The following is a 25,141-nucleotide window of genomic DNA, read 5'->3' as shown; positions in this document are numbered from 1 at the left end:
GGACACTCTTGGCTTCATGGCTAGACAAATGCATACTCTGTACAACAGGGTGCATGCATGGCATCTTCACTAATGAGAGTCTCACAGCTTATAAAAATGAGTCATAGATCTCCTATGTGCTAACAACAAACAGGAGAGAGATGTTTTCCTTGGCTCCACAGTAAGTCCAGCTAGTAATGATTTCAGTGGGGCTCTTCCTGGCTGCTGGCAGCCCATTACGAGACTCTCTGAAAGGCAGCGGCGCACAGCAGAGCCGACCCTGTAGCATCTGCCATCTGGTAAAGCAGGGTCAGCGATAGTGCGCTGGATAATATGTGTCTTATTTGAGATGGGACCCAGAGATCCAGCAGCCCTGCCACTGAGCTGGCGCCTCTTCTTCTGTGATAATTCCTGCTAAAAATACCACCTGCTGCTCTCGTGTGCCTGTCTACCTCTCTGGGAGGTCTGGAGGCTGCAGGTGAGCTGTTATCTCCCCACTCAACCTGCCTGCCTGCCTCAGGAGGTAATGGGGATTCGAATGTATGAAAGCGAGACGCGCGTGCGTGCCAAGTAGCTAATTTGCATGTTGTGATGCACACTTCAGATCTAGCTGGGGACGGTGTTTCGCTGCCATCTCTCGTGTGGTTTCACCAGCCTCCCTCTGGACCTGGAACAGGCCTGCCTGTCTTAGCCCTGCCTGTCTTAGCCCTGCCTGTCTCAGCCCTGCCTGTCTCAGCCCTGCCTGTCTCAGCCCTGCCTGTTTTAGCCCTGCCTGTCTCAGCCCTGCCTGTCTCAGCCCTGCCTGTCTCAGCCCTGCCTGTCTTAGCCCTGCCTCTCTTAGCCCTGCCTGTCTCAGCCCTGCCTGTCTCAGCCCTGCCTGTCTCAGCCCTGCCTGTCTCAGCCCTGCCTGTCTCAGCCCTGCCTCTCTTAGCCCTGCCTGTTTTAGCCCTGCCTGTCTTAGCCCTGCCTGTTTTAGCCCTGCCTGTCTTAGCCCTGCCTGTCTTAGCCCTGCCTGTCTCAGCCCTGCCTGTCTCAGCCCTGCCTGTCTCAGCCCTGCCTGTCTCAGCCCTGCCTGTCTCAGCCCTGCCTCTCTTAGCCCTGCCTGTTTTAGCCCTGCCTGTCTTAGCCCTGCCTGTCTTAGCCCTGCCTGTCTCAGCCCTGCCTGTCTCAGCCCTGCCTGTCTCAGCCCTGCCTGTCTCAGCCCTGCCTCTCTTAGCCCTGCCTGTCTTAGCCCTGCCTGTCTCAGCCCTGCCTGTCTCAGCCCTGCCTGTCTCAGCCCTGCCTGTTTTAGCCCTGCCTGTCTCAGCCCTGCCTGTCTCAGCCCTGCCTGTCTCAGCCCTGCCTGTCTTAGCCCTGCCTCTCTTAGCCCTGCCTGTCTCAGCCCTGCCTGTCTCAGCCCTGCCTGTCTCAGCCCTGCCTGTCTCAGCCCTGCCTGTCTCAGCCCTACCTCTCTTAGCCCTGCCTGTTTTAGCCCTGCCTGTCTTAGCCCTGCCTGTTTTAGCCCTGCCTGTCTTAGCCCTGCCTGTCTTAGCCCTGCCTGTTTTAGCCCTGCCTGTTTTAGCCCTGCCTGTCTCAGCCCTGCCTGTCTCAGCCCTGCCTGTCTCAGCCCTGCCTGTCTTAGCCCTGCCTGTCTCAGCCCTGCCTGTTTTAGCCCTGCCTGTTTTAGCCCTGCCTCTCTTAGCCCTGCCTGTCTTAGCCCTGCCTGTCTTAGCCCTGCCTGTTTTAGCCCTGCCTGTTTTAGCCCTGCCTGATTTAGCCCTGCCTGTCTTAGCCCTGCCTGTTTTAGCCCTGCCTGTCTTAGCCCTGCCTGTCGTAGCCCTGCCTGTCTTAGCCCTGCCTGTTTTAGCCCTGCCTGTCTTAGCCCTGCCTGTCGTAGCCCTGCCTGTCTTAGCCCTGCCTGTCTCAGCCCTGCTGTCTGTTTGGGGATTCATGGATGTATTGGTGCTATAAGGAGGATTCAGCTTTCAACACACGCGAACACGCACACACGAACACACACACACACACACACACACACACACACACAGAGCAGGACTATAACAGGAATGGCTTTCTATTGCACTGTAGGTGACAGTAAAGGAGAGGCCTCAATGGAGAAATGATATCAAAAATATGATTTTTCCAGCAATTAATTGTCATTGTTGTTCTCTGCATTATACAGCCTGCTACAGTGCTCAGGTTGGGGTGGAAATACTCCACCTGTTCAGATGTTCCTGCAGCTGATCCAGACGTTGCTCCACCTCGCCATACGTGATCTCACTCGCCGAGTCGTCCTCTCCTTGCTCTCCTTGTGATTGTGCTGACTCATCCAGGTGGTCTGTGGGCTTTTCACAAGCCCATTCATCATCACACAGATCTGGTGAGCGAGGCACAAACACACATACCTTACACCTCACATGTGGGTCATCCCGCTGTAATCACTAAACCAACCAACCGCTGAATATAGCATGCTATTAATCTTCCGCAGGAAGCTGTGTCGTGGCTTTGCTTGTAATTTATTAGACTGCGTGTTGCAGGAGACCTGTTAGTACAACGGCATTTCCTCGCAGCTGAGAGCAGCTATCTGTGCTAACTCATTGTTATCTTTGGTGGGCACCTGCTGGGTCTAGCTATCCACTCGGTTCCTCTGGTGCCTCAGAGAGGTTGCTTTTGTGTTTTGCTACAGGCAGTAATGGCTAGTCCTGTCTTTGATGACATTATCAGCATAGCAGGCTCCTCAGTGGCATTCAGAAAGGCTTGTTAACCTGTGTGTCGTTGCCCCAGACCTTTCCCTTCCTCACTGTTGTGTACACAAGATAACACTGAATGCTTCTCCATACTGTTTCTTGATACTATTCGAGTCATACGTAACTGAAAACCTCCCCACCAGACCACCCTACTATGCTGTACCCCGATAAACAGCTGTTTTCAAGCAAACCCTTCTCCTAAATCTGTAAATCTGTCTGTTTCCAGAACACTGAACCAAGCGAAGAATTGGCGTGACTAATCTTAAACCGTGAGGCGTGCGGTTTCCTTCAACAAAAGGGGTCAAGGTGAGGAGCATGGAAACCTGACATGGTTCTCAGTTGTCTCGGAGCGCACAGCTTTAAGGTAAGAATGTGGATGGCTGAAAGGGAACTAGGACACAGTATGCTTGCACACTGCAAGAGCCATGTCGGAGGCAAAAGCAGATTTTCCTAAAGCCTCGAAAAAAGGATAGAGTATGACTAAGCCTTTGAAAGAACAAGCTCCACTGAGATTTTCCTTAGTGCTTATTCCATGGCAGGGATGTGAGGACCACAGGCACCGGGTGTGGAGCTTTAGGCAGGGACTTAACACCGGAGAAGATTTGATTGATATGCTATTTTGGAGTTTGTTTGGCTCGTACGCAGGTGCAGTGTCTGCGAGAGGGCCTGACACGCTGCTCTGCAAACACTTGACCTCCTGTTCAGGCCGGTCGTGCACTCAAACGTTCCTCATCAGAATCCGTCAGAAAGACAAGGACCTGTTTGTCTGTCAGACGGCCACGGTGCTGGAGTAATTGGATGATGTTTCCTGTGATCCTCTTAAAGGGGTTGTTTACTATTGTGGCTTTTTCATTTCCTTGCGTTGCCATGAAGTCAGTTCTGGAGAGGCGAAGGGGACGGCCAGTCCTGACCTAAAGCCTGCTGGATGAATGACTCTCCACCCCATTTGAAATGCAGATGAGGCTAGAATCATCGTACCCTACAGGATGCATGACCATGGATGTTCTTTTTGATCTCACTAACTCAACGTACCGTGACCACCTTCTAATGAGGCCACCGTCTAAACATGTTCCCTGCATGTTTGCTTCCGCCTCCTGCAATATGACACACAACACTGAGCTACCTTCAAACGAGGGGCTCTTGTCCATGTTATCTCTGGGCAGGGGCACTCCCGTGTGGTGTGCGTCCGGCCCTTGAGTGGCGGCCTCCACAGACGAGCAACCCTTCCCCCCTCTTCCCAGAGACCGCAGCTCCTCCTTCTCCGAGTCTTTCATGTCCTCCGAACCCCTCTTCAGGCCCGAGAACGCATCCCTCTGCCTCCCCGAGTCCTGCTCCACTTCCTTGATGCTTCCCCCTGTGGAATGGTAATGAAGCAGAGTTAGAGGAACACACCGTTCTCTGGCCCCCAGAGGAAGGTTCGTCCTCAGAGGGAGCCGCTCACAGGGGAAAAACAAGGAACCGCCTTGTGTCTTCAGAGTTCAGGAGAGGAGGATGTGATGCTGCTGCTTCTCTGTGCAAGTTTACCTTTCGACGGATGTGGAGTGAAGGAGATACGCCTCCTTCGCTTGTTATCCTCTCCCTCTGAGTCACTGCCGTGAGAATACATGGGCTGTAGGAAGAGGGTGTCACATAATTAAAAAGAATACCCTTGAAAGAATACCACTGCATTTTAGAAGAACTGTTGAAGAACTGTTCTGAAAGGATCCTACTGCAATTGATCTATGTAGTACTCTATCCAACTATCCATGTTCCATTTAGAAACCACACAAATTGCACCAAACACTTGTGCTACAGTGCCACCTGAGCCCTCATAAAAAAAACATAAGTAACATTCTGAGAAAACCAATAAATCAGATCTTTATCTTTCTGTGTATTTGACATAAATCTGATGTGTGTACAGTATAGATGCACCACCTCTACTTTCACGTTGTCGTCTCTGAGGTTGAAGGTCAGCTCAAGGTTAGTCAGGAAGAGGTCAGCGAACTCAGGGTACATGTCCAGCACCTCCAGGATCTCCTCTCTCTGGATGGTGTGCAGGTCGCAGTAGCTCAGTGCTCGCACGTCCGCGTTGGACTTCCCCGGCTTGGCGTACAGGTGGATCATCTCTCCAAAGATGTCGTTCTTCCCTGGGGGAGAGACGTGAGATGTGCAGTAGGGGTGATATGAGATTCGTTATTTGACGTACGAGAGATTTTACATATGATTAAGACATTTTAAAGCTTGCTGAATGGATGGATGCTGTGTTTGTGCAACCTGAACGGTCACATAATTTGGTGAGGCTTTTTCTTTGGGGTGCAAAGTCGCTGTTGTATTCACAAACAGTGTAACTGGAGGTAGGATCATGTTACATTGGAAGGTACAGTATGAGAGAAGCTTTCTTAATTCCCCAGGTGCTACTCAAAGTAGTTCTCTAAGAATCTCAGGAGATTATGTGGATTTGGTTGACGGAGTGAACTGGGCTGCTTCTCCAGTACGAGAAGAAAGACAAACCTGTCAGTTTTCCTTTGAGGATTATGAACATCGGTGGTTCTCCTGCCTGTGGAAGCTTCACGTTCTCTGGTCTTCTGTTCTAGTGGTCTTGGTTTCAGATCCTCTGATTCATAATTAAAACAAAGCAACGTCTGCCAACTCAAACCAACTTTGATGCAGGGAGTGGAGGGTTCCAGAATGACTTACTTTTTTCTTCATTTACTTCACTTCAGACGGAATACATGCATTGTGATTTTTTTTCTCAAACAATGAGGTCATTATCAATTACTTTATGGTAATTACGGATATAATTTATGGCAGCAGGTGGATAATGAAGTTGCTGTGCCACGGGAGGACCCAAAGGGGACGGTAGCACAAAGGGCATGTTGAAAGGGCCTGTCACGGGTGCAGGGTTTGACTAAATGTCAGTGCTTCAAGCAGCGTGTGGTGTAAAAGAGATGCAGCAGGTTGGGGTGTGACGGCTTCTGACCTATGAGCAGAGTCCTGGGGCAGCTCTGCACCTCGTCAGCAGGGAGCGAGCAACCGTGCCGACCGGACGTCACGGAAACGCATTCAGCACAGACCCTACCCTGACACGCATTCAGCACAGACCCTACCCTGACACGCATTCAGCTCAGACCCTACCCTAACACGCATTCAGCACAGACCCTACCCTAACACGCATTCAGCACAGACCCTACCCTAACATGCATTCAGCTCAGACCCTACCCTGACACGCATTCAGCACAGACCCTACCCTGACACGCATTCAGCACAGACCCTACCCTGACACGCATTCAGCTCAGACCCTACCCTAACACGCATTCAGCTCAGACCCTACCCTGACACGCATTTAGCACAGACCCTACCCTGACACGCATTCAGCACAGACCCTACCCTAACACGCATTCAGCTCAGACCCTACCCTGACACGCATTCAGCACAGACCCTACCCTGACACGCATTCAGCACAGACCCTACCCTGACACGCATTCAGCACAGACCCTACCCTAACACGCATTCAGCTCAGACCCTACCCTGACACGCATTCAGCACAGACCCTACCCTGACACGCATTCAGCTCAGACCCTACCCTGACACGCATTCAGCACAGACCCTACCCTGACACGCATTCAGCACAGACCCTACCCTGACACGCATTCAGCACAGACCCTACCCTAACACGCATTCAGCTCAGACCCTACCCTGACACGCATTCAGCACAGACCCTACCCTGACACGCATTCAGCTCAGACCCTACCCTGACACGCATTCAGCACAGACCCTACCCTGACACGCATTCAGCACAGACCCTACCCTAACACGCATTCAGCACAGACCCTACCCTGACACGCATTCAGCACAGACCCTACCCTAACACGCATTCAGCACAGACCCTACCCTGACACGCATTCAGCTCAGACCCTACCCTGACACGCATTCAGCACAGACCCTACCCTGACACGCATTCAGCACAGACCCTATCCTGACACGCATTCAGCACAGACCCTACCCTGAAACGCATTCAGCACAGACCCTACCCTGACACGCATTCAGCACAGACCCTATCCTGACACGCATTCAGCACAGACCCTACCCTGACACACATTCAGCACAGACCCTGCCCTAACACGCATTCAGCACAGACCCTACCCTGACACGCATTCAGCACAGACCCTACCCTGACACGCATTCAGCACAGACCCTACCCTAACACGCATTCAGCTCAGACCCTACCCTGACACGCATTCAGCACAGACCCTACCCTGACACGCATTCAGCTCAGACCCTACCCTGACACGCATTCAGCACAGACCCTACCCTGACACGCATTCAGCACAGACCCTACCCTAACACGCATTCAGCACAGACCCTACCCTGACACGCATTCAGCACAGACCCTACCCTAACACGCATTCAGCACAGACCCTACCCTGACACGCATTCAGCTCAGACCCTACCCTGACACGCATTCAGCACAGACCCTACCCTGACACGCATTCAGCACAGACCCTATCCTGACACGCATTCAGCACAGACCCTACCCTGAAACGCATTCAGCACAGACCCTACCCTGACACGCATTCAGCACAGACCCTATCCTGACACGCATTCAGCACAGACCCTACCCTGACACGCATTCAGCACAGACCCTGCCCTAACACGCATTCAGCACAGACCCTATCCTGACACGCATTCAGCACAGACCCTACCCTGAAACGCATTCAGCACAGACCCTACCCTGACACCCAGGCCTGCCATTGCGTCTCATTTCAGGGATTCACTCTGAAAACAACCCTGAGTCAGAGCTTACGTGGTCTTCAGAAACATGCTCTGCATGGAATAGGACCGTCTGCAGGCTGTGCTGCTGTATACTGTACCGTATATGGGCTTGGGCAGGACGCAGGGCCTGTGAGATCTCCTCACATCTTCTGTGAAATGTATTCATGGGTTCTTCTGCAAGGCTCCTACTTGTGCAGAGCTCAGACCCTAATATGTCACGCGTGGCTCCGGTGAGCTTTCGTTTCATGAAAAATAGTCTGCTTAATCCTGGCATGGTCTGTTACACCTGTAAGAGATTCACAGGTGGGACTTTTCGTGGAAGAAGTTTTTTTTCTTCTTGTTTGCCACTGTAACAGTCTGTTGCACTGTAGCCGAGAGCCATTATTGATATTAGACGCAATAGGAAGATGAACAGCAGCATTTGCCTTTCCTCTCACATGCTCTACCTTTCTCTCCTGCTGTTCAACCCTGGCAGAAAAGCGTTCCGCGGCGCTGTGCACACGAGAGCTATGTCACTGTGCTCTTTGAAGTTGCCAGACAGACTCATACGGAGCCGCATAATAGAAATGTCAGGGTCTCTATCTCGCAGTAATATAAACACTACTTAGGTATTAAAAACACAGCACATCATGGTTTGAGAATTACCAAGCTGTCCTTGTCAAAATGTGTGCAATTTATGGAATAGCCCAGTTCAGAATACACCGCTGAAGAACTTGTTACGTTCTCGTCAGTCTGAAGAGAAGACACAGAGTTGTCACAGACGATGTGGATTGGTGATCTCCACAGGAGGGAGGGACGTGAGGCCAGAACAAAAGGCCCTGCTTTCCTTTTGGGTTTCCCTCTGCGGGAGCTGGGCTAACTACCTCAGCCAGTGACAGCTAACCTGCCTGCACACGGCCCAGTGCCTGGGAACCCGGCACTGGAGATAAAGTACCATGAATCATTAATTCACGTTATCCGTCCAACGAGGCTCCGAAAAGATACAGATTTAATTAAATGTCTAACCATGTATGTATAAACAAAGAGGATAGGGAATTAAATATTAATGACAGCATCAGTGTAAGTGCTCCCCTAACCTTGTTATAAAAACGTCTGAATAGGATCTGTGTATTACCCAGACCAGTGACGAGGTGTCTTTGTTACTGAACTGACAGTAAATATTTGTTAAATTATGCCTCATAAAATTATGGTCTTATAAGCAAGCGATGAGCGATCATTGAATAGTGAAGACGTATCTCCAGAGTCTCACTGGAGTCGATAGTTCTCTGTTTTCATGTGTTCATGTGACCATCCATACCATGGTAACACCAACAGAACATACAGTGAACATACAATCTCTCCAGGTCATGCCCACCCAAGGGTGCTTACCTAAGATGGCCACCACAATGTCGTCCTTCAGGATCTCGATGGAGCCGCGCGACATAAAGTAGAGAGCAGTGAGCACGTCCCCGCTGTGGACCAGCGTGTCCCCGGGGGGGGCGTGGGTGGTCTGGAAGCGCATGGCCAGCGCCCGCAGGCAGCCCTTGGTGGCTCCCTGGAAGGCCCTGCAGTCCTCCAGCAGGTTCTTGTTCAGATGGAGACAGATGTCTGCCTGGAGACACTCTGGGAAGCCTTTAAGCACCTGCAGCGTGGACAAGGACAGGAATCACAACACAGGAAGCGGAGAGGTTGGGGTGATGGAGGACATTTAGCCGATGTCCTGTGCTTTTATTACACTAGAGCAGGAACCAGGGTGTAGTTTATCTCTACAAGAATACAGGAACAGAATCTACTTACCTCTTCAAACAAAAACACCTCAATTCAACTCATACAATAGAGATACAGCACAACAAAGTGTCACAGTGTAACATTATTTTTTAATTGGTGTAAAAAAAAAGAAAAAGATAGAGTGAAGTAAAATACTGTCCACGCCTGTCTACGGTTTACTACTCAAATTGTGCTCTTGTGCAAACTCGTGCCACACCATGCCTGCCTGTGAATCACATATGCTCATGCCCTTAAGCTACAAGCACTCTTTTTAACGAAAAGCTGGCATGCAATTTGCAGGTCAACATTGGCACACGGCAAACAGGAAATTACATGAAAGCTTAAGCACTTTGCCCATTATTATACGTACATCAACGTCACACGATGACACATGCAGTAAGAAAACAAACTAAACATGAAGGAAACATAGAGGGTGCAAGAAATAGAGGAGGTTGGAGTGGGGTTTTGGTTGGGGATGAAACAGCCTGGACCAACATTAACGATCATCTTTTTGACCAGAATTATCTTTAAATCCCAAACTGTGGAGAAATAGTCCAACACATACAAATAATGTCAAAATGAATATGTACCTCCTGCTCTTACCAAGGATGTGATGTTGTAACCCACCAGAGAAGCAGAAGGGGGAGAGAAGGTTTGTAAGCACAGTGCGTTCGTTTGTCGTTTCACATGCCACTGTAACGTACCACAACGTCAGATCAATCGTGGATCTTCTTGATTGAAGTACGATATATACACTAAAGAGTCCAACTCTTTAGACTCAAAGCTCAAAGAGAGGTTGATGGAGGACCCTGTTGCCCTCTGCTCACCGTGTTCATGTCGATGCCGTTGGTGTACGTCCAGGAGTGCTGGAAGTACTCCTCCAGGCGCTGGCGGAGGGGGTTGGGGATCTGATGGAAGCGGATGAACTCTCGCACCCGCAGCATCTGGGTGTGGTAGCGCGCCGTGCCCGAGTACAGGCGCTGGATGATGGCCGACACGTTCCCGAAGATGCTGGCGTACATGAGGGCTGGCGGAGGTCAGAGGTTAAAGGTCAGGCAGATGACTCAGTACATGAGGGCTGGAGGAGGTCAGAGGTTAAAGGTCAGTCAGATGACTCAGTACATGAGGGCTGGCGGAGGAGAGATGCAGTGATGGGGACATTCTTATTGAATGTGCTCCATACTGAATGACATGTATTGTGTTCTAAAATCGGATGGCCCAGAGTCACACTGACCATAAAGGTACAGTTATTGCGCATCTTTTGACCCCAGGTATTTTCAAACGCACCAGTGTAGGAAAGTAGGCGTTGTTAAACACTCAAAACACGTGAAAGGACTCACAGCCGATGAGCATGACGCAGATGGAGAAGATCTTCTCAGAGTTGGTGTTGGGGGAGACGTTCCCGAAGCCCACGCTGGTCAGACTGCTGAAGGTGAAGTACAGCGCTGTCACGTACTTGTCCTTGATGGACGGACCGGAGTTGGGGTCGCTGTAGTTGTAGCGCTTCCCGATGGACACGCCCAGGTTGTCCAGCCAGCCAATCTTGTGCTCCAGGTATGGTTTCTCCACGTTCCCGATGGCGTACCAGATGCAGGCCAGCCAATGGGCGATGAGCGCGAAGATGCACATGAGCAGCATGAGGACTGCAGCGCCGTACTCAGAGTAGCGGTCCAGCTTCCTGGCCACGCGGACCAATCGCAGCAGCCTGGCGGTCTTCAGAAGGCCAATCAGAGTTGTGGTCTGAATATACAAGATGTGGGAGTCACACGATGTTAAGCTGCTGCTGGCTGTTCAGCTTTGGGACAACTGTAATCATAGGAACAATGTCAGACACTGAGAAGAAAATAGCGAGTTACCTTCGGTACAAAATATAATTCCTTCTGAGTATCTCTAACACGGTGGATCCTTACTTCAATTATGCCCACGCTACATAGAAATCTATACTCAGCCATGTAAACCAACGTTTTTTTCTCTCGCAGATCCTTCCTAATTAACTTCACCTTTCCCCCCCAAAAAGTCAAAACTGCCCTTAATCAACAACAGTAATGAGTTTTCTGCGCTGTCCCTTTAAACAGCGTAATTCAAAGACTCTTGATGCTGGCAACTCTCCCCGGCTTTGTGTTTTAGGCCAAATTAACTCACGTCTACAGGAACAAGCACCCAGCAGATACATCCTCCTTTACTGAAGTCTGCACTGGAGCTAACGCCCGCTCCCAGGCCCTGGGGGCCCTTTGCTTCGTCTCATCAGCAAGGGCTGCAACAGAATCACTTACGACTGTCCCCGTTAGGGAGATCATTTGTTTGCCTGACAATTAAGAGCATGGAGCAGGGAAGAGAGGTTAGTCACCGCTGTTTGTTGCTCCGAGTGCATTCTCACGGTTGAAAGTGACATTGATTCTAATGTATGGATCCGGCTGCGTGTGGCAGAGAGGGCGCTGCCTGCCTGCCTGCCGTGCGGCACGCGGAGGTTCCCGCTGCAGCGAGGAAGACGCAGAGGAACAGAGACAGCCGATGACACCCTCAGTCTGGGCGTGTTATCCTCTACTCAGCTCCGCTTCATGTTTACCTCAGACCTCCTCTGAGGGGATATACAGTCCTGTACTTTAAGTCCCCGTTGAAACAGGCACAAGCTCGTAGTCCTAGAGATGCTGGAGCATCACAGAGAAGAGCTTCCTACTAGGCTCTATAATTAGAAGGTTCCAGTGTTTCTGCTATGTCTAATCACTCCGCTGAGGTTACAACCAGGACAGAGCACTACTGTGGCTCACTGTTCCCCCTTAGTAAAAGCACCATGATGAATCCAATAATAAGGAACAAAATGATATTGATAGCACGGCACCACGGGGTACTGTTGAGTAGTAGCATGAGGCTGGTACTGCTTGCCAGCTGAAGAACACCTTGAAAGCAGCAACACATTGATTTAAAGATTTAGCATATTTGATTAAATGGTTACCTGGAGCACTTGAAGACTAAAGCCCTCCTAATAAGCCTCAAAGCCTGTAAATTAAATGAAGTCCTTAGAATAGCATCTGCCAATGGCTTACTAACTGTGCACTTTCGTGCCCGAAATGAATTCAGGAGTCACTGCAAACAGTGGCTATGTATTAGCTGGGATACTGCACAGTATATTACCCAGAGAGGCGGAGCATAACATTTTGATTTTGTCTGCAGCCCTTTATTTTCTGTGTGTGAAATTACGATGATGTCACCCCTGGCCTTCTCTTAGATTGCTGTCAATCCTCTTTCTGACTGTGCAGCTGTAGCAGTGGACTAGGTGATTACGTGTTCTGATCAGAAGCTTTCTCTGGTGTTGCAGTGTGCCAACAGGACATGGATGAAGCAGTGAAGAGGCTTCACTGCCTGAAGGGACTTTCCCACCCACCCAAACAAGCCTACAAGCCTCCCTGCCAGCTTGCCAGAGGCCCTTTCACATTGGCACAGATAAGCTGTTCACACAGACCCCTTGGCTGGCTCTCCTCATATAAATGCATCATTGATTGCCATTTGGTAAGCCATTAATCCACGTAAATGGATTCTAGAATGGCGACCATTCAAAAAAACAAAAAGGAAAAAAAGAAAAAAACATGCACACAAAAACACACACAACAACATGCAATTTAATACAGTAATCCGTTCAGTCGAGACAGAAAGATTCAGGCTTTAAGCAATACCCTGCGGCTAGAAGTCTGCTTAGTACAGAGTGGAGGCTATATTGCAGTGATATGCCAGAATGATCCCAGAGAGGAACACGTGTAAAACACACATGCATTGGATACTGACCTCATCTGACCCGGAGCCGAAGATCAGCAGGTCGAAGGGGATGGCGGCCACCATGTCGATGAGGAACCAGCCCTTGAAGTAGTGGATGGCGATCTTGGCAGGGTGGCTGACCACTTCCTCGTTCACGTTGACGTAGGTCGTCCTGAAGTTGATGAGGATGTCGATGATGAACATGATGTCCACCATGAGGTCCACCACGTTGAGCGGGGAGCAGGAATAGCCACACTCGCGCCGTTTATGCTCCTCGCGGTCGTTGAGGAGGAAGGCGGCGGAGTAGGGCGTCAGGATGGCCGTGTAGATGACCAGCAGCAGGATGAGCCAGTCCCACACCGCCTTGAAGGGGCTGTAGTGGAGGATGGTGAACCGGTCCATGCGTGGCGTCTGGAGCTTGTACTCGGGTAGGACGTCAGCTCCCAGAGACAACACCTGTGGGAGGGAGAGGAGGAGGAGGAGGAGGAGGAGGAGGGGGAGGGGGGGGAGGAGGAGGAGGAGGAGGAGGAGGAGGAGGAGGGAGAGGAGGAGGGGGGGGAGGAGGAGGAGGAGGAGGAGGGGGAGGAGGGGGAGGGGGAGGGAGAGGAGGAGGAGGAGGAGGAGGAGGAAGGGGAGGAGGAGGAGGAGGAGGAGGAGGAGGGGGAGGGGGAGGAGGAGGAGGAGGAGGAGGAGGAGGAGGGGGAGGGGGGGGAGGAGGAGGAGGAGGGAGAGGAGGAGGAGGAGGAGGAGGAGGAGGAGGAGGAGGGGGAGGAGGGGGAGGGGGAGGAGGAGGATGAGGAGGAGGAGGAGGAGGAAGGGGAGGAGGAGGAGGAGGAGGAGGAGGAGGAGGAGGAGGAGGAGGAGGAGGAGGAGGAAGAGGAGGAGGGTGTTGAGTTTGCTGGTCGTTGATCAGTCTCTACATTACTCTCATCTTTTTTCTGGAGTGAATGTTTTTGAATTAGAACCATGAAAGAAAATTCTAGCTTTCCAAAGCCCTTTCAGTCTCAAGGTACCTCAGACCATTTGAAGTTAAAATGGAGTTTACTGGCCTTTATCATTGACACTTCAAGTACTCCTAGTGTAAATAAAGAAATTGGAGTTTTATCCAAGACTGCTTCAGTTCCACTTAACTCAGCGGCCGGTAGCTGGCAGGCCAATCCAGGTGAAGTACCCTGCTCAACGACTTGACAGAAGACATGATTTAGCAAACCTGCGAGTAAGTGCTTTGCAGTCAATCTCTATTAGGACTAGTCTTGTCCCCATACCTGACAGGGTGGAAGATTGCTTCTGACCATGCATATGAATAATCGGATCTACCATAACAGACTGTTCCGCTGGAACGTCTAAAAACAGTACACTCTCCACATGGTTGCACATTCTTAGTTCTGCTTTTCCACTCAGTGGCATTGTTAAACCACATACAGTGTAGAACAGATACATAAGAATATATAAATTACACATGGAACGTATGCTGTACGTTCCGTGTGTAATTTTTTATTTACAAAAATTTCATTTTGTGAAATGTAAAAAAAAAAGTGAAATTATGTAAAATATTTTCACCACTAAACCCATTTATGGAATATAGAATATGCAAATAGAATATAGAATAATATGCATATGAAATTTATAATATATGGAATATAGAATATGCATATAGAATATGCATATGGAATTTAGAATATGCATATGTGTTGGGGTAAATACGCATCTTGCCTGAGTCGTATACCTATTGTATTTTCTCCTTAACTGGCCTCTAAGTAAGTAGCAATTATAATGAAGGTTGCGGCGTAAACCTTAGCTAGCAATTTCTTCATCTCTGTCTTAATAAACTCTGACAGTGGCCAAAGACAAGCCTCGGTCCTGCTGGTGAGTGATGCAGGTGGACGAGAGGGCAAAGGGGGTTTGGTTTCAACTGCTTCAGCCCTGTTCTCCAGATAAATACTGGATTCCACCGGTCGTGCACGCAGGTCTGTCTGGTGTCGTGGCTTGGCCCTGGAAGAGTGCTGTCGTCCGTGGGGGAAACGGACTGTCATTGGACGATGACCGTTCTGCGTTCTTATCTGAGAGATACTTGTGTCCTTTTCATGGGCTGTTTCAGTGCAATGTGTTTGAGTGTTGTCATGACTCAGACTCAGGCAGGAACAGAACCAGCGGAGACCAGAAGATCCTGACAGTTGCCACACATCTCCAGCTCTCAGGCGGACACAACAACTCAGTTGTAGCTCAAATTCAACTCAAAGTATTCTCAAGTATTTTCTGCTTATTAACATGCCTTTTCAAACAATCGACGAACAATTCCACAAGGGTTGCAATTAGAATTTTTTTGTTTGTTTGTCCTCACCTGTGTGACTTTCTCAGTGACGTTGTGTGTCCTGTCTTTGACCTTTGGAGCGATGATGGTTTTCTCAGATGCAGGCGGAGAGTGGACCTTCCTCTCGTTCCCCTCTGAGAAGTTGAGGGCGATGAGAGGGATCTTGTTGATGGTGCTGTATTTGTTGATGTGGGAATCGGAGGTGGAGCCCAGCAAACTGGACTTCAGGTGGGTGAATGGACCTGGAGGGGTGATGGACACATGCGTAGAAGGCTTCTGTTAAAAAGGCTGCTCCAGGTGGCTCACCTGAGAGCACCTACCATGTAGGCTAACACCTTACTGCAGCGACCGGGTTTGATTCCAGCTCTGGACATGTGCTGCTTGACCTCCCCTTTAATCTCTCCCCTGCTTTTCCTGTTCCTCCCATACTGTCAGTCAGACACTAAGCTGTGTCACTATCACAATAAAGCACAAATGCCAAAAACGATATCTAAAAAAAGACAGATTCGCCTTGAACATGGAAAGCAAAAATAAGATATTGTCGTTGGTTCAGAACAATCTGCTGAAGCAGGAACCATTCATGACAAAATGTTTCATGTACTCATTTAGTAGATTATCCAAAGGAACAAATCGAGGGAGATTTGAATCTGGGATGTCTTGCTGTGTAGTTAATTGCTTTACCACTGAGCTATACCCAGAACTAGGAATTACAGAAGTGGCAATACATATTCCAGCATGTTAAGAGACTTTAATAGCATATTCAGCTATTAGTTAGTTTGTTGATATTGTTCTAGCATGGTCTATACTTGGTCCAGTGTTCATACCCAGACACCACTGTAGTCGCTAAGCAGACCCTGCACACAATACAAAGCAGATCCCAGTGGAACTGTTCACTGTATTTAAGAATGCAGCTGATGGGAGCTCTGTGCGTCAAATCATCATGCACCTTCTGAGGATCACTGGCTATCTGAGATCAGGGAGAGACCTGGGGTAGAAAGGAGCACAGCCGTGCTTTTGTTCCACGGCCGCAGGCCTTGGTGACGCGTGGTGCTTCATGCAGTTTATCTTTAAGAAACAGCAGTTCAACTTTCTTAGCAGTCCGTGCAGGGAGCAAGCAGTCATTCAGAGTCGTCCAGGAACGTTGAACATACTGGCATGACAAGGACGTCACCTTCACAACACTGTGGTACCGAGTATTCACACAGAACACAATCAGGACAGGGGTGCCCTCACTTTGAACCGTGTCAATGGAGGTCTGATGAAAATAATTATAAGTTATGCTGATTGCTTTGCTTGAAAAACATGCTTCAGAGCAATGCAGTCCAAGGAGCGCTGACAGACAAAACTGCTTTACCTCTGATGTGCCGACCGTGGTCTAAAAGCAGCATTATGGCCGCGATGGTGAGTAGAAGAGAAAGGACAGATATTATACTGTGGACAACTTGTAAGTAACGAGAGAAACCCCTCACAGCCCCCCACACCCCCCCCCCCACTTCTGTCACAAACGCGGGAAGATTTAAAACAAGTGAGCATTAAAGGAACAGTGTAGAAAGGGCATTCCCAGTGTAGAGAGAGAGAGAAAAGAAAGGCAGCCATTAACTCAGCTGGAGTGGAAGATCTGTGAGAGTAAGGGTCTCTCCTACCTTCGCTCTGATGCCGGTCTCGGAAGAGGGCTTTGCTGTTGGAGCTGAAGCCCTCTATGTCATGGACGGACGAGGCTCGTCTCATGCTGCCGATGCTCCCCTGGGGGTACGCGTTGGTAGCGGCCAGGCAGGTGGTGGACTGGTGCTGCTCCGTTTGGTACAGCCGGTCCCAGGGGTGTTTGGGCGAGGAGTGGTCCAGCGGTGCTGTCACGCTGACCTGCGACGAGTGGTGACTGGGGCTGATGAGGGCGTGCGTGTCGTTGGCATCGGTCGGGCTGTCCTTGGAGGGCGAGGGCAGGCTGGTCAGGGCCAGCGAGTCCTCGGGAGGTTTGGGGGAGTCCACCATGACGCCGTCAGGGTCCTCTTGGGGAAGCGACTGTTTGCTGGTTCCCATGAGGCTGAAAGCTGCCTGGCGGAATCGGAAGAATCTGCTCTTTCCTAAACAGGGGCAAAAATATGGGGATTGTTTAGAAATTCGATGCATGACGATGGGACCGAGCCAAGTGAGAATAGAAATTATCAATCTGTTTAATTTAACTTTGTTTAGTCTAAATGAAAACACGGAATAGAGTTCCAACAGACAGTACTTTGTTCAGGCGGAGGACATTTACGAGGAATAAAAAGGCACTTTAAAAAAGAACATCATATTTTTCTATCAGCAACACGTCAGTCTTGGCTGTTCAGTCAGATCTGCTGTAAGTTTGAAGCACATTCGTATTCTGTCAGCTTAGGAGGAAAAATTAATATCAATGATTATATTAAATTCTATTATTGGATTTCTTCAGCCTGTATGTGTTTATGACCAAAGACAGACAGCAGCGATGACGTCCTTTAAACCTGTGAATGAAGCTCAGCTACCTTTACTTTATAAGGAACCTTTCCTGCACCTATGACTGTGCACTTAAACTGGTTTTAGTTTACAGCAGTTGTACACCCACACACACACCCACACACACACATCCACACAAATACAGTACATACAGTACAAACACACCCCCTCACATATTGTAGGTAGCAGGCCTCTTAGGGAGCAGCTGGTCTTTTGTCTCATTAACAATGGAGGGAGGGTGAAAGTGAACCCTGCCCAGGCGTCTCTCAGCCTGGGCAGGGCCTCCACACATCATGTCCCTGCCATCTGTTTCCATCCCTGCCACACGCGCCCATGTTACAACAACCCCACCCACAATGCAGCCATCACTCTCCTCCAGGCTCTCGGACAGGCCTTCCGTGATGGTCTGGAGAGGCCTCCCGTGATGGTCCGGACAGGCCTCCCGTGATGGTCCGGACAGGCCTCCCGTGATGGCCCGGACAGGCCTCCCGTGATGGCCCGGACAGGCCTCCCGTGATGGTCCGGACAGGCCTCCCGTGATGGTCCGGACAGGCCTCCCGTGATGGCCCGGAGAGGCCTCCCCCAGCTCTGCTCTGCCTCCCATGGCTGGCGAGCTCCACGTCGCTGGACTCTGGGTCTCACTTTACCACACAGGACACCCTCGGACGACATCCGCATGCAGGAGTGAGGGAGACTCTCTCCCAGAGTGAGGGAGACGGATGCGGGAATGGTTGATTACTACTGCACTACTGTAGGTTACATACTGTACATCCTGCTGCACTACTGTAGGTTACAGACTGTACATCCAGCTGTACTACTGTAGGTTACATACTGTACATCCTGCTGCACTACTGTAGGTTACATACTGTACATCCTGCTGTACTACTGTAGGTTACATACTGTACATCCTGCTGCACTACTCTAGGTTACATACTGTACATCCTGCTGCACTACTATAGGTTACATACTGTACATCCTGATGAGATCATGGACACGTGTCTGCTTGCTAACAGGGATTGGTCTTAATCTGTGTGCGGATCACCAAAATGTCCTGTTGTTGTTAGAAACAGATGCATCATTTAGACATGGCACAGATAATCACTTCTCACTGTGGGCCCTATCTTGCACCCAGCGCAATTGACTTTGTCAACGACGCAAGTATCATTCCTAGTTTACACTCGACGCAAAGCAGACTTTTCCCTCCACAAAAGCACGTCTGTAAATTAGGGAATGACTTTTCGCTACCGGGGGCGGTTCAGCGAAAAAATTAGGCGTGTTCCGGCACAAACGTTCCCTGGTGCTATTTTGCAGTTTCAGAAAAACTATTCCGCCAAAGACCAGGAAAAAAGTAGTCTGAAGTCAATGGCGCGTTATTCAGATGCTATTTTAAGGGCGCAAACTTGGCCCGTGAGCACTGCTGGCGAAGCCAGGGTCTTCTTCATTGTTTTGATTTATTGTATGGCTAGCTGTGTTACATTTCTTTCATGTCAATGATTAAAAAGATTTTCTTGAGAAATCTCTGTATGTGAACTTGATTTGGAACAAATGTGGCAATTTCCTCCCACGCCTGTTTAACCGAAGCCAATTTGGGTGAGTTTCTTCTCCCATGCCCATCAGAATCAGAATTCGATTTATTTGCCATGTAGCCTATGTTACACAAACACGGAATTTACTGCGGCACGAAGGTGCAAACAATAAATATATACGAGTCTTAAATTAAGCAAAAAAGTACAATAGTTAAACTAATTCTAAGAAGGGAAGGGTAGGGAGTCAGGTGGCTGAGCGGTTAGGGAATCGGGCTAGTAATCTGAAGGTTGCCAGTTCGATTCCCGGCCGTGACATTGTGTCACAACCGGACGTTGTGTCCTTGGGCAAGGCACTTCACCTTACTTGCCTCGGGGGGAATGTCCCTGTACTTACTGTAAGTCGCTCTGGATAAGAGTGTCTGCTAAATGATTAAATGTAAATGTAAGAACTAAACAATTAATAAAAATAAAATATAAATTATATAAGAATAAGAATTTGCATGAGCAGCATGAGTGGGCAACTTAGTGCGATGAGAAAACTGCTCTGCCTTTCCCATACGATGTCACTTCTCTATCTTTTACAGCCCTGACGAGACGTCGGTCTCCTGGCGTGCGCCTGGCAAATCCGCCGTTATAATAGCAATCCGCCATGGAACAAGCGCTGCTCTTAAAGGGAATGTGAGATGACGCTCTGATTGGTTTATTGCACGTTACGCCCAAACCACACCCATTAGTAATGTAGCTACTTCAGACCAACCCATTTTAGACTTGCGCCAGGCGCAGTCATTTATCCCGCCGGCAAAATAGCAACCGCGCCGGAGTCCCGCCCACAAAGTTACTTGCGCTTTGCGTTTTTATACTTGCGTTTCAGATCGTTAAAATACGGATATGTAGGAGGAATGTGGTGGGTTGAATATGCAATTGGCTTGAATAATAAGGTCAAGAGTTTGTTATGAGAGAAAGCAAGCTGACAGAATGTGGAGCTAGACAGCGAGGAGAAGGCAGAGTCTTTCACTGTTCCTGTCCATTAATATCCACTCTGAAGCAAATATGGCATCTCCTCTCTGTGTAATACTATTAAGCCTTGCAGGGGTCATTTACCTCAAACACGTTCATTTTCCATCTCATACTGCAACTACTAATCCGTAGCAATAACTCAGTATGAAATTAGAAGGAAATGGCTGGAACCATAATGGAGTATGGATGCTTTGCGGTCGCACACAGAGGCATTGAACTGACAAAAGAAAAAGCTAAATTAAAGTAATTGATTGTGTTATACGGGAAGAAAAGCTACACAAGCTGTAAATAACGTAGCGGAAAGAGGCAGCCGTGTCCACAGAACAATCTAGAACTGTTCCACTTGCTCAGTCCTCCGTCTGGAAAGTGCTAGGGTCTGCGCTGTCTGGAAACAGCCATTATTCCCCTCTCAGCCCTGTCTATTGTGCTTGTTGCTATGATACCTGCAGAGACACACGGCCTGTTTGGGATAATAATGAGTCCCCTATTGCTCCCCCTCCCCAACCTCCCCAAATATCCCCCATGCATGGAAGCACAAGTGCACAGGGCCAGCGGCATGCACACACACACACACACACACACATGCAAAGACACACGCATGCACACACACATCCACACACACCCTTGCAGACACACAACACACATACACACACGCACACCAAGCAAAAGACGCACACAGCACCCCCACACAGAGCTCAGGGTGGCTGTTCCTGTGACAGAAGATGCTCTGCACCTCCAATCAGGAGCCAGCATGGACGCCTGCACCTCCAATCAGGATCCAGCATGGACGCCACTCTGACATTTACACCTCCTGACACACAGCCGTTCTGAGGAGGCTGAGGTAACACTGGCCACAGTTCAAACACCGCTGCTTCCTTATTTCCAGTCTAAAAATAACCCTGGATGGATTTGAGTGAGGAGATAAGTGAGCTGAATCAAAAACCAAACAAAGGCAGAGCTGCGAGGGACTATAACGTCTGGCTCACTTTTTGGCTTCTGGCTTTTACTATTTATTTGGTTTGACATATTTAGCTGTACATGAAATAATAAGTTCAACAACGATTGTGCCCGGAAAAAAATAACCCAATTACATTATTGTTTCAGTCTTCCTCTTTTTTTTTTGAGGGAATTACAATCTGACAATCTTTTTTTCAGAAATTAGGCTGAAGTCATTAGTAGGATTTTTAGAAGAATCTCTCTGACTTGCTTAATTAGCCTCCACCAGATGTAGATGAGGTTGTGCATGAATAATCTCAATTAGTGCCATCCACTTATGTAATTGGCCTTCTATTGAGAGGGGGGGGTTTTCCCCAGTCAGAGGCAGCTCCAGTAAGACCCACTCTGCCAGGAGAGAACACACTCGTTTGTGCAGAGCGAGAACATGGGAAAATCACACAAACATACAGTAAACACACGCAGTACACACACACACACACACTCTCTCACACACACTCTCTCACACACACACACACACGCTCTCTCTCACACAGACACACACACATGTAAAGAACAACTCACTCTGATCAGACTTTGTGGGTGACGTGTTGTTGAGCTTCTCTGTGGAGTCCCCGCTTTCCTCATCAAGGACATAGTCGAAGTTGAGGATGAACATCATCACAAGGCCCTCCTCGTTCTTGACCGGGATGATGTGCATGTTGCACTGGAAGTCCGACCCTGAAAGGAAGGGAAAGATGTCAGCCGGACAGTCTGCTTCTAATCCCTGTCCTCCTGTCAAGGCTCCGGAAACTTCAATCCACTATCAAGCTTCAACTTGCTGACAAAAATCCTTCTGAATGAAGGGTTATCACCGTAAGCTCTATTACTGTAGTGAGGACACTGCAGTACCACAGTAGACATTTGCACCCTGCATGGATTCTTTATTGGGATTGTGCTTTTTAGAGAGTTGCTGTTATAGCCGGGTGACTGCCTGGCTAAGATGGAACCTGCTAAATACTCCATGAAACAAGGAGCAGGCCCAGGGGCCATATATCATGTGTGAGTGTGTGTGTGACTAAATGACTCAATGTAAATGACTAAATGTAAAAAAAAAAAAGACTAAATGTGTGAGTGTAAGTGTGTGATAATGTGTAAGTGTGTGTGTGTGTGCGTTAGTTTGCGTGTGTGTGAAAAGGCCCCAGCATGCAGACGTTTGGAGCTCATGCTGTGGGCGTTCAGCACTAACCAGGGCACAGGAGGACAACCACTGAGGCAGGCAGCGGTAGGCTTAAAACACATTCACCCTTGTTCCTGGTTCATGGCATGATAATGCCATATCTGTGATGCCCTGACGAGCTTTGGTAGGGGAATTTTTGAACTTCTAGAACAGTTGGTCTTCAGAAAGCTTAGGGAGGCATGGGGCAGACGTAGGAAACTAAAGATGCCCACACAGTGAAAATACAACAGTGTTATATGGATATCCTACAAGTAAAATCTCTGAAGAACTGCATCTTTAAAATAGCTTGTGTAGGCTTTTGCAGCTCCCTCTAAATGACCTTAGTCTATTTACAACTAGGGTGCTAACATCATAGCGCAAAATTCACTACAACAACAATAGTGATGACACAGGGAAACACTGTTTCTTCCCCCTCGGGGTCCTCAAATCTGTTTAGAGACAGTGGAGTAATGTTGTAGGAGCTAACTAAGGCTAGGGTACTACATCACTGTCAGTGGAATTGTATTCCAAAGGTCTACCAGGCAGGCTTCTCCAGAATGACATTTCTAACAAAAGCCAGCGCAGTGCTACAATATGAAAACGAGTCGACGAAAGACGAGGCCAGATGTTGGGAGTCTTGCTGGTCGCCTGCAGCTTTACCTGCCCCCACACCCCCACCCCGCATCACTGATCATGCATACTTGATCTGGCTGCTAAATCTACCAACTTATTAGATCAACTGCTGATTTACCACCTCTAATCTCTTCATCTGCCACCACCACAGCTGTAATCTGCATTCAGATGCATGTGCAGATGGGTCATGTTCAGATATCACCAGCAGGACTTCAGTATGAATGAAACACGGGATTCCTGCTTCTGTGATGTCATCAGCCTCTCGAAATAACAATTCTGAGTCTACTTTGCTTTTAACACAGAATGTGACACATCTTGGGGCCTGCCTGCCTGCCTGCCTGCCTGCCTGTCTATCTATCTATCTATCTATCTATCTATCTATCTATCTGTCTGTCTGTCTGTCTGTGTATCTGTCTGTCTGCTTGTCTGCCTGTCTGCCTGTCTGCCTGCCTGTCTATCTATCTATCTATCTACCTATCTATCTATCTATCTATCTGCCTGCCTGCCTGCCTGCCTGCCTGTCTGTCTGCCTGTCTGTCTGTCTGTCTGCCTGTCTGCCTGTCTATCTGTCTGTCTATCTGTCTATCTGTCTATCTGCCTGTCTATCTGTCTGGCCCTTCCAGCTTGTGGTCCATGCTCTCACAGGATCCACATTACCAGTGTTCACAGTAATGTCCTCAGGGCTGCTTCTATCAGACACCCTGCCAGTAGTGTTCATTAGCAGCAGACTGTATGTCTGACTAAATATACCAATCCTTACTTGGGCTGTCCGAACATGTCAGGCTTTTAATAAGACAGACTGTTGGATGAACCCCCTCACGTAAAGCAACCATTTTCTTTAAAAACAATTTTAAAAAGAAAGACCGATGGTTTTGTGAAACTCAAAAGCCCAAAGCCTGTCACGCAACTGATGCTTTTGTGTCTTACTTCTAACTTTGGGGGGAACACTTTGTAATGTTTACACTGGTCAACTCTTCTCTCATCCGGCTCCCTGCTCCACTTCTTACAGTCCCCACAGAAAGGCTGGTGGGCAGGGGCGGCACACATCCATTAAACGTGAATGGCTTTTAGTTAAGAGCATTTAAGATTCCCTGCAATTACATGAAGAAATGACCCCTATTCATCTTCAGTGACATCTTTTCCAGCTCTGAATTATTCAGTTCATACAAGGATCTGATGTCTCTCTGGGTGGCCATCCTGGGGCAGGTATCATTACATCTATACTGTCTGCCGTATAGGACAGTAGTGGGAGATTGTTCGGATCATAAAAAAAAACCAAACAGATGCTCTAACATTTGCTTATTTTAGTTTCTATAGACCGTAAATCACCACGACTGAGGAAAAATCTGATACAATTTTATTTCTGAGTCAACCACGACTTTTGGCTGTTGACAGCCAAAATGGTCAGTTTAGCGGAAGGCTTGTTGGGAGAAAATGGATCTGAGCAGATGGTGAAACAATGCCAGGGTGAACGAGTGCTGGGGGTCTCCTCTCATCCTGTCTCCTGCTGAAAGTCACCTCTGCTGAGGTTTGGAGATCAAAACGTCTTTGGAAAGATGCAGCGGTGCAAAAAAAAACGACACCAGCAAAAATCGGGATTAGCGAGGATTATCTTTTATGCTAATGTACACGTGATCTCAGGACGTATTATGATGTTGATATGCAGCTAAGATTCGTATATGTTTAGTGTTTTGCACCTCCCTGCCACAGTAAATTCCGTGTTTGTATAACATACATGGCGAATAAACCGGATTCTGATTCTGAGCTACTCTCGTCATGGTACTGCAGGAACACGGTCAGCCTCTGAATAAGGCCACAAACTAGGATCGTAAAAAAGACAAATGGTTCTCTATCGGTCATCTCCTGTCAGGGGCTGGAGTGTGACCGTGTGATGGGTTATTCTCTGCATGCTAGGGTCGTTAGCATGCTAGGGTCGTTAGCATGGACAGTCAGGGGCTGGAGTGTGACCGTGTGATGGGTTATTCTCTGCATGCTAGGGTCGTTAGCATGCTAGGGTCGTTAGCATGGACAGTCAGGGGCTGGAGTGTGACCGTGTGATGGGTTATCTGCATGGACT

The 25,141-nt window shown here is 48.8% G+C and overlaps 1 protein-coding gene across 1 annotated transcript in view; it reads right to left on the bottom strand.

The window, feature by feature from the left end:
- LOC134017888 (potassium voltage-gated channel subfamily H member 7) overlaps positions 1–25,141 on the bottom strand; it is a 42,621-nt gene that overhangs the window by 2,885 nt on the left and 14,595 nt on the right. The window contains exons 3-14 of the mRNA XM_062458009.1: positions 21,798–21,953; positions 16,908–17,345; positions 15,295–15,506; positions 12,984–13,409; positions 10,544–10,943; positions 10,031–10,230; positions 9,794–9,796; positions 8,826–9,078; positions 4,620–4,831; positions 4,230–4,314; positions 3,829–4,059; positions 2,179–2,335 (exon numbers count right to left, since the gene is read on the bottom strand). Of these exons, the coding sequence (XP_062313993.1) occupies positions 2,179–2,335; positions 3,829–4,059; positions 4,230–4,314; positions 4,620–4,831; positions 8,826–9,078; positions 9,794–9,796; positions 10,031–10,230; positions 10,544–10,943; positions 12,984–13,409; positions 15,295–15,506; positions 16,908–17,345; positions 21,798–21,953 (2,773 nt within the window). The remainder of the gene's footprint in view (positions 1–2,178; positions 2,336–3,828; positions 4,060–4,229; positions 4,315–4,619; positions 4,832–8,825; positions 9,079–9,793; positions 9,797–10,030; positions 10,231–10,543; positions 10,944–12,983; positions 13,410–15,294; positions 15,507–16,907; positions 17,346–21,797; positions 21,954–25,141) is intronic.

Source organism: Osmerus eperlanus, chromosome 3 (assembly GCF_963692335.1).
Source record: "Osmerus eperlanus chromosome 3, fOsmEpe2.1, whole genome shotgun sequence".
NCBI lineage: Eukaryota > Metazoa > Chordata > Actinopteri > Osmeriformes > Osmeridae > Osmerus > Osmerus eperlanus.
This window is presented reverse-complemented; position numbering and strand designations above follow the sequence as displayed.